At 37.3% G+C, this 10,066-nt stretch overlaps 1 protein-coding gene across 1 annotated transcript; it reads right to left on the reverse strand.

Annotated features, from left to right (window-relative positions):
• Window positions 1-4,473: 4,473 nt before the first annotated feature.
• Window positions 4,474-4,744, reverse strand: K441DRAFT_734940 (uncharacterized protein; the record flags this gene model as incomplete). Its single annotated transcript, XM_067654288.1, has 1 exon — window positions 4,474-4,744. The coding sequence occupies exon 1, from the start codon at window positions 4,738-4,740 to the stop codon at window positions 4,474-4,476; it is 267 nt and encodes an 88-aa protein (XP_067499064.1). The 5' UTR covers window positions 4,741-4,744.
• Between the last annotated feature and the right edge of the window lie 5,322 nt (window positions 4,745-10,066).

Raw genomic sequence — 10,066 nt, forward strand, 5'->3', positions numbered from 1 at the left:
GCATGTATAGATAATATATATAATATATATAGAGCACTAAAGAATAAGTATTAAAAATACCCTATAAGAATATATTAGTTAGCAGAAGAGTAAAAGTATTAAAATGCTAAGTATATATATGGCTGGCATTTAGTAGAAGTTTAGGAGTTAGGAGACTTAATACTTTAGCTAAGAAGATTCCTTATAGAAAAATGCCTAGACGGATAATAGTAGTGGGAATGCTTAGAGAATATATATTTATAGTATATTAAAGATAAAAAGCGAACTAAGTATTGGCTAAAGGTAGACTAAGTATAAATAGAATTAAGTAGCTAATAGTTAGGAAAAGTGGAGGCCCATAGAACTAGAGGGAGCTAGTAGTAGAGCCTTAAACCCTTAAAGGAATTTAAGGATAATACCTAAATTTACGAGTTAAGTAGTATAATTAACAGTTTAAAGTATTAATAGATAGTAGAGTAATAAGGAACTATATCTTACTAGCAGCAGTTAAAAGAATAGGATTACTATACAGAAAAAAGGAGCACTTTTACCTATTAGTGATAATTTTAGGAGATCTGATAGCCTATAGAGGAGGTATTATTAATCTTAAAATAGGACCTATTTAGTTAACTATTAAAGGAAGACAAATTGAGATGTCTTTTAATATATTACTATTAGGAAATAATAAAGTAGTACTAGGAATGCCTTAGTTATAGGAGTATAATCTAAAAATTAATTAGGTTATAGGTTAGGTCGATATTAGGGATACTTAACGCTATAAGATATAATAGTAAGCCAAGTTAGTATAGTACTAAGTAGGAGTGACCTATAAAGAAACAGAGAAAGGACTAAGTTACGTACTAAAGAGATACTATAAGTATGGTAAGAAACTATAGTTAGCAAAAAGTAAAAAGCTATTAAAGTATATAGTATGGGACTATAAGATAGAGTTAGAACTAGAAATAAGTTTAAGGTTCTTTCTAACCTATAAACTTACTAAAGAAAAAGGTAGAGTATTAAAAGAGTTTATCCAGGAAAATTTACGAAAAGGATATATTAGACTATTATAGTTATTAACAGGTTATCCAGTACTATTTATATTAAAGAAAAATAGTAAACTAAGACTATATATTAATTATAGACAGTTAAACAGCATTACTAGAAAGGATAGGTATTCTTTACCCTTAATTAGCGAAATCTAAGATAGGATAGGTAATGTGTAAATCTTTATAAAGATAGACCTAAGATAGGCGTACTATTAGATTAGAATTAAGAAAGGCGATAAATAGAAGGCAGCCTTTAGATTAAAGGAAGGACTATATAAACTATTAGTTATATAATTTAGGCTTATAAACGCACTANNAANNTTNNANAAGCGTATTAANAATATATTAGGNNAATANTTNGATAAATTTGTTATAGTATACCTTAATAATATTATTATCTACTTAATAAGTAAGGAAGAATATGGAGAATATATTAAATGGGTCTTAAAGAGACTATAAGAAGAATAGATGCTAGTAGCAATTAAGAAATGCAAGTTCTTTACTAGGAAGACTAATTTTGTTAGATTTATTATTAAACTAGGCTAACTTAGTATAGATCTAAAGAAGATTAAGGCTATAGTAAATTGGTAGGAACTAGAGAACGTTATATAGTTAAGATTGTTTTTAGGGTTTTGTAATTACTGCAGAAGGTTTATAGTATAGTAGTTAAAGGATATTAAACTATTTACGCGACTTATAAAGAAAGAAGAACTATAGGCATAGGGAGAGAAATAGTGAGAACTCTTTAAGAAAGTTAAAGAGTTGTTTACCTAGGAACTAGTTCTTAAGATCTATTAACTAGGACTAGAGACGGTTATAGAAATAGATGTATTAGATTATATACTAGGGGTATACTTTATATAGAGATATTAAAATAGATGGCACCTAGTAGCTGTTATGCCTTGCGCTACCTATACGTTACGTATGGGCTGGAGAGCTTATAGACATTCCAACCGGCAGCCCGTCCAGTCGCGAGACACTGCTGCTACCTTTTTGGTGGTTTGTATGGCCGAGTGGGTTGGGCTTAGGCATAACAATGTGTCTCGCGACTACCCGGAGGTCAGTGTTCGATCCGTAGTAGGTGAACATTCACGAGTACGGGACAGCCTAAGCGACTGCACTCTCTGCAGTCAGTGCGGGGTATCGCACATGCTTGCTGGAGGTCACCTTATTGAGCTTAACGCTAGCTAGGGTGCTGGCGGACGCCTCGCGATTGCAGCTAGGGTGCTGCGGGCAGCTCGCGCGCTGCGTGGCCAAGACCACCTGGCGAAAGGCCAGCCATTTGTCGCAGTCCAGGCGCCTGAGGACATGCGCCCTAGGAGGGGGTGCAGTTGTCATGCCTTGCGCTACCAATACGTCACGTATGGGCTGGAGAGCTTATAAGACATTCCAACCGGCAGCCCGTCCAGTCGCGAGACACTGCTGCTACCTTTTTGGTGGTTTGTATGGCCGAGTGGGTTAGGCTTAGGCATAATAGTGGCGTACTATAGTCGGAAGATAACACTACTAGAGTTAAACTATAACATCTATAATAAAGAGTTATTAGGTATAGTTGCAGTATTAAAGGAATAGAGAGCATTCTTATAAGGCACTAAGAAACCATTTATAGTTAAAATAAATTATAAGAACCTAATAGGATTCCTAATAATAAAGGAACTTAACTAAAGATAGGTTAGATGGGCAGAGATGCTTACGGAATATTATTTTAAAATTTAGTATATTAAGGGCATAGACAATACAAGAGTAGACGCTCTAAGTTATAAAGCTAAACTATAAAATAATAAGAAGCTATTAGGGGCTTTACTGCGAAAAGATATAGACGGATTAATTAGGTATAATTATCTAAGAATTATAGCAACTTAGGAAAATAGAGAACTAGAAAAAGTTTATAAGATACTAAAAAGCTTTTAGGTATAAAGAATTTTAGAAGTATAGCTAGAAGATCTATAAACGGATATATACGAAAATTAAGAAGCTAAGTATATCCTAAGAAGCATAGCAGAGCAATTTATAGAAGATTTCTATAGAGGAATAACCTAAGAACATAATGGAGCTATAGGCTTAGTGTTAAGACTCTAAGAGGAGTATATTATTAATGGAATCTAGGGCTTAGTATAAAAAGTTATAAGAGAATATCTAGATTGCTAAAGGAATAAACTAATAAGGTATAAGCTATATAGAGGGCTATAACCTATTAAGATACTAAAGAGACTATAAGAGGTTATATTATGGGACTTTATTATTAAATTACTAAAGTTAAGAGATCCTATTACCGGGTAAGATTATAACGCGATCTTAGTAATAGTAGATAAGCTTATAAAGTGGGGATACTTTATAGCATATACAGAAGAGATATTAGTAGAAGATATCGCTAGAATCTATATTAAAGAAGTGTTTATAAGATATAGAGCATTAAATAAGATTATATTAGATAGAGATTTAAGATTTATAGCAGTATTTTAAGAAGTATTCTTAGCGGAATAAGGAGTTAGAGTAGTAACTTCCACCGTATACAGTGCCTCGCCATAAGTTTGTGCACACCCGAAATCTCACCAAAATTAACAACTCCGTCCGACCACCATATAACACCGCAGCAATTAAATACAGCCAATTTGATATATAAATAATTCAATTATAGTTAATACTTTGTCTGCCAGCCATGTGCTTTTCATACTGCGCGTAGTCGTTTTTCCATACTGTCGATTAAGCTCCGTAGTAGGCCTTGATTGAGGGCCATCCACGCCTCCTTGCACGCCTCAATTAAACAATCCAAGTCTTCACGACTGCGTCCCATTTGTTTAAGCTCTGGATGAAGCTTAACAACCTTCTTCTTTAGGGCCCACTAAAGGTTTTCAATTGGATTTAAATCGGGGGAGTAGGGAGGGAACTCTAAGGTCCAAACGCCGTGCGTTTTAAGCCATTTCTTTACAAGATTTAAGTTATGGATTAGAGCGTTATCCATTTAATAGACGTTAAGAGGTTCGTAGATCGGAATAAGGCCCTCCTCTAAGGCCCAGATGTAGCTTCGGGCGCTATAGCCGTGCTTTCGCGCCAAGGGGTCCCTTTCTATAGCAATCAACTCCAATCGGCCGTCGTACCAGAAGACGGCGTAGATCATCTGCGTAAGGGTCTTCCCTAGAGATACTTCCTCAATCTTATCGTGGTCCCATTTTTCTAAAGACACTCAGAAAACCCAAGCAGGCTTCTTTCCTGCTCCGCGTTTATATAAACATTTATCAGAAAACTTAACGCGTGTCCATGGAAATCCTTTAAACTTCTGAGCCCAGCGAAGCCTCTTACGGGCTACCGCTGGCGTCAGCTTTGGTCTCTTCTTCGCGAGCCACTTCGTAATATAGAATTTACTAAGGAATCGTTGTAAAGTCCTATGTGATACGTTAATACCGGCCGCTTCGCATTTAAGAGCCGCATACTTAATACGAGGGTGCTTTCAGACAATACAAAGGACTAGACGCTTTTGGTAACGAGTAAGCTTCTCGGGCGCACCAGATCGAGGTAAGGAGTTGACTGTTTGGTGGTCGTTCCAGCGTTGAATTGTGTTATAAACTGCACGACGACTGCAGTGATATTTGGACGCGATTTCAGTCTTTTTTTCACCCGCTTCTACAGAGGAAAGAATTCCAGCTCGTTGCGCATCTGAAAGCTCACCACCAGGCCTTCTATTTCCACTAATTACTGTGCCAAACGAGCGTTGCATTGATGCGTTGTAAGTGGTAGGATTTAGTAAGAATATCGCGATCGTGTTGTTTTGGTTCGCGTGTGCACGGACTTTTGGCGAGGCACTGTATTATCCGCAGATAAACGGTTAAATAAAAAGACTAAATTAGATACTAGAATAGTATCTAAGGCACTATATTAATTATACGCAGAATAATTAGGTATTGTTACTACTAGTTATACAGTTTATATATAATATAACACCTTAAGAAGGAATAGGCATATTACTATTTAAGGCAAATTACGGGTATAAGCCAAGAATAGTGTTATTACTATAATAAGTAAAGAAAATAAGTAGTATAGCTAAAGAAAGGATAAAGACGTTAATAAATCTTTATATAGACCTTATAGAATTAATAAAGAAAGTATAAAAGAGAATAAAAAAGTACTATAATGCTAAAAGATCTAAGGGACTAAATCTTAAGGAGGGAGATAAAGTATAGCTACTATATAAAAATTTTAAGAGTTAACGACTAAGCAAGAAGTTAGACTATATTAGACTAGGACCTTTTAAAATTATATAAAGGATTTTACTGGTTATGTTTAAGTTAGACCTACTAGCTAGAATAAAGATCTACCCTATATAGTATATTATAATGCTAGAGCTAGTACACAGGAATATTAAGCTATTAGTTTACGAGGCAGATATATATAGAGGATAAGAAGAAGATAAATGGCAAGTTTTAAAGATCGTTAATTATAAAAATATTAACGACGAAATATAGTATAAGGTTAAGTAGATAGGCTATACTAAGACTACCTAGGAACTACTAAAAAATTAAAAAAAAAAAAAACGCTATAGGAAAGGTATAGGAGTATTAAAAGAGATTAGGTTAGGCAGTATTAATAAAAAAGGATTACTAAAGAATGAGTTACCTAAGGGGGACCTAAGAAGAGCAGTTACCGAACTACTTAGATCTATTTCCTTCTCTATTAAAAGAAAGTTTATTTTTTTATTATTAAGTTCTTATAGACCCTATTCTATAAGTTTCTACTCCTTAAAATGTACCTTCTTACGAACCTTCTTAAGACGGATTAACTAAGTGGACGCCGTAAGACGAGACTTAAGGGCCTGTTGCTGAGTATTGGCAGCCTCCCGTTTTATATTATAAGAGTAATATAACTCCGCCAATATAACGGATAGTTTATTATCTAGCCGTGTAGTAATAAATTAAACACGGGACCCTAAGATAAATTAATTAAGGAACTAGACGACTATTAAGGGCAATAGGTTGCGTATATTTAGTATTAAAGATAGAGCGAATATCATAGGACGAATAAATATTCGCTTTAGTGCACTCTAAATAAGAGGACGGTTATTGTAAAGATGGGTTTGCCAATATAATATAAACTAACCCCTCTTTTAAACAGCAAGAATATAGAGACGGTATAATCTCACTAAGAGATAATATTGCAGCAATAGTGCGGATATAACGAGTAGTTAAGGAAAAAGAAATTGCTTTAGATATAATAAGTAATAATATTAACTAAATTAATTAGATAGATATTATACCTCTAATAAACAACTTAGAGATATTTAGGATCTTTAAGGACAAAGATAAAAAGGAAGGAGATAGTGTTACGGACGCTTTAAGTATAATATTACAACTACTAGGAAGAGAGTTAGAAGAAGCTAGTTGGTTAATATAAGTACGGTCTAAAATAGAGCTAATAGAACTATATAACGAGGAATGGTAACTAAGGTTATATAATATAATCTATATAATCTATAAGATCTATATAATCTATAATAGAGTAAATAGAGTATACGTATATTGCGTATAAGGAGGATTTTATAGAAGTACGGTTGTGTATTTAAGGACCCTTAGTCCCTACCTAAATAGTTCCTTCCTTATAGTAATTCTTAGAATATAATTAGAGTTAATTTATTAGGCAACCACTCCACCAGTTATTATTACTGTCTGTACGAGTAGAGGTTACGTGGTTATGTCTCTGATTAGTCATCCTTACGGTGACTCATCAGCCCCCTATTTAGGCACCGCGATCCTTACGATCCTCTGCGAAAGAACACGAATGAATTAAAGAACCTGTTACCTTATATTGCAATTGCAGTACCCCCGGGTGATACCGACACTGATTAGTTGATATTACAGATCAGCCAGGTGTTATTACGAAGAGAGGTATTACGCGATCGCTCCTACCAAGGCCCGTCGACCACGTTGTGTTTGCTAAGGAGAACCCTTCCTGTATAGGCCCTGGGAACTTAAAGAACCGACTCCTCCAAGGCTTCGTTCGGTTCGCGTCCATCACGCAAATTAACCCCGTACGATCTCTTTACTGAGTGCCAGTACCCCTAATACCCAAGAGAGACACTACGCGATCGCTCCTACTAAGGCCCGTTGATCACGTCGCGTTTGCTAAGGAGAACCCTTCCTGTATAGGCCCTGGGAACTTAAAGAACCGACTCCTCTAAGGCTTCGTTTGGTTCGCGTCCACTATGTAAAATTAACACCCAGTACGACCTCTTTACTGAGCGCCAGTACACCTAGCAGCGTCAGCAGCACCCCTACCTACACCCCTACCTACACCACGACCTACACTACGACCTAAACCACGACCTACGCTAGCTAATTATGTCCGACATAAGAACCTAACGTCCGAACTGGGCTAACGGAATTACCCTAACCAACGAGACTACTGCAGAGGATATCACCAATTACATTTACTTTAAAATTAATGAGTATACTAGCTACAACTTTAAGGACAAAACCCTATGGGATTTATACCAAGAGGACTTTAATAATTTTGAGGTATAAACATTTAAGGAAGCTGATAGGTCTGCAATTAAAAGACTTAAACAACTGCTCCGACATAATGGAGTATGGGTCTTTAATAAAAAGAGCAAGCCAGTACCGCAAGCACTGTACGACGTCGCTCACGAGGACGACCGTACGGAATGGTCAGATGCAGAAATTCAGCTATATATCAACAGCGAAGGACCCTTTAATTCGTATGCTATTAACTATCGTCTCAAATTACGCCCACTTGCCACCACCCCTAGGACACCTTAACCACCTGTTGCGTCTACACCCCAGCAAGCTCCGTCTAAGCAAGCTGCTCCATCCGCACAAGCTCCGCCTGCACAAGCTCCGTCCGCGCAAGCTCCGTCTATATAAGCTCCGCCTACATAAGCCTTGTCCGCGCAAGCTCTGTCCACACAAGCTCCACCCGCGTAAGCTCCGCTAGCCTTACCCTCTTCCTTAACTAAAGCTAAGGATTTACGGCAGCTAAGCTCGTATAAACCTCTGCAACCTGCCCAGCAATGGTATAACTTAGCTCTAGCTGTCTTAAATGACCTTCCTACGGCCGAGCTCCCCTTACCTACAAACGTTACGGCTCCCTCTGCGAACGTTATGGTTCCCTCTACGAATGTCACAGCTCCCTCTACGAATACCCCTGTGACACCTCAAACACCTGTTGCATTTGTACCCCAACAACCTGCCTAGCAACAGTACAATTTTCAGCAGCCTGCCCAGCAGCAGTAGTACGACCCTCGGCAACCTGGCCGACAACAGCATACCCTATTGCAATTTACCCGACAACAGCAACCAGACCNAGGAGGAGGAGGAACAACGTTATACAATGCTTGGACACCTCAGTAATACCTTATACGCGCCTACCTGTCTCCACCGCGATATCCGCAATGTTTACGATATCCGCAATATCCGCAATATCCGCAACGATATCCGCAACGTCTACAATATCCGTAATATTCGCAATACTTGAATATCCGCGATTACTGCCCCGAGCACCTGTTGACCTATATACTTCTCCTTTATACTTTCTTACCTTCTTTCCTTTTTGTAAATGTCGCCAGTGTCTGTATGAGTAGAGGTTACGTGGTTATGTCTCTGATTAGTCATCCTTACGGTGACTTATCAGCCCCCTATTTAGGCACCGCGATCCTTACGATCCTCTGCGAAAGAACACGAATGAATTAAAGAACCTGTTACCTTATATTGCAATTGCAGTACCCCCGGGTGATACCGACAATTACGTTGTTAACTTTAACTTACTTTACCTATACACCTAGCCTATTAACGAGCCTATCGTAGTACTTACTATAAGGTTCCGTTACACTTTAATTACTTTATTATTATATCTGTACTCCCTAGTATGCTATATTTAGTAGAGTAAATAGGTTAGCTAGGGCTTTAGGAAAGGAAATCTAGGCTATTTTATAGAGCTATAAGGCTTTCTAGGATTTCTTATAGGGTCTCTTATATATTTCTTACTTTAAGATAATTAGCTTTCTAGCTGGCCGTAAAGGCGTAAATCTGCTCGCGTACGTCTATAATATTATTATTGTCTTTAATTTCTAATCCTAATTAGATCTTAAGTTCCTCTTAAGTAGAGGCAGCTCTCTTAAATAAGCTTACTTTAGGTGCCATTGTTAGCTTTTTAGGGTTCGTTAGTATTATACGCTTTAGTTTTAATTCTAGGGGTATAGGTCTAATCCTATCTAGCTTATAAGGTGGGATATTATCTAGGCCTTCCCAGGTAGTATAGAGTTGTTTTAGTGTCTAAGTATAGCGCGTTAACGCGTTATTGTAGACGAAGTTTCTTTTAGGGTAGGATATTATTAAGGCCTTCCCAGGTAGGGTAAATAAGCTTAGTATAATATTACGGCTTATATAAATGCCTCTAAACTAAAGCTTGTAGAATGCTGTATTATAAAAATACTAAGCTAAGGAGAAGGGAAAAAAGGGGTCGCTAGGACCGATATAAACAAATATATAAGGGGGTAACATAAATGGCTTAAACGCCCCCCCTACTATTATAAAGAGGAAAATAAGCGAGCCCCAAGTAATATAGCAGGGCTAGGTTATTTTGTGTACCATATTAGCAGGGGGGGCGTCTAAGGCATTGATGTTACCCCCTTGTATAGGGTGAGCCGCTAAGGCGCTAGCTCCGGGCAAGCTAATTGCGGGTCGGCAGAATATAGTAGAATTTGGCAGGTAACGTGCGATAGCGCCGTTATAATACCTAGCCTATTAATAAGTCTACCGTAGTTCCTACTACAAGGCTTCGTTATATAAGTTCGTTAAATTTAGCAAAATATACATCCTCTACCCTAGTATCCCTTCAAACGTTAGCGTTCAACCTTATCGATAAGATAATGGGTCCGTGCATATAACACTAAAAGTTTGTTCATTTAGGGTTCCTTATTGGCTAAAATCTTATCGATAACGTTGGACATAACTTGACGTTTAAAGGGATACTACTTTGTCCTAAATATAGAAACTAGTAAGCCTAAGCCAAAAAGGTTTAAATCTAATAAGTTA

Source organism: Cenococcum geophilum (genome assembly GCF_001692895.1).
Source record: "Cenococcum geophilum 1.58 unplaced genomic scaffold K441scaffold_55, whole genome shotgun sequence".
Lineage (NCBI taxonomy): Eukaryota > Fungi > Ascomycota > Dothideomycetes > Gloniales > Gloniaceae > Cenococcum > Cenococcum geophilum.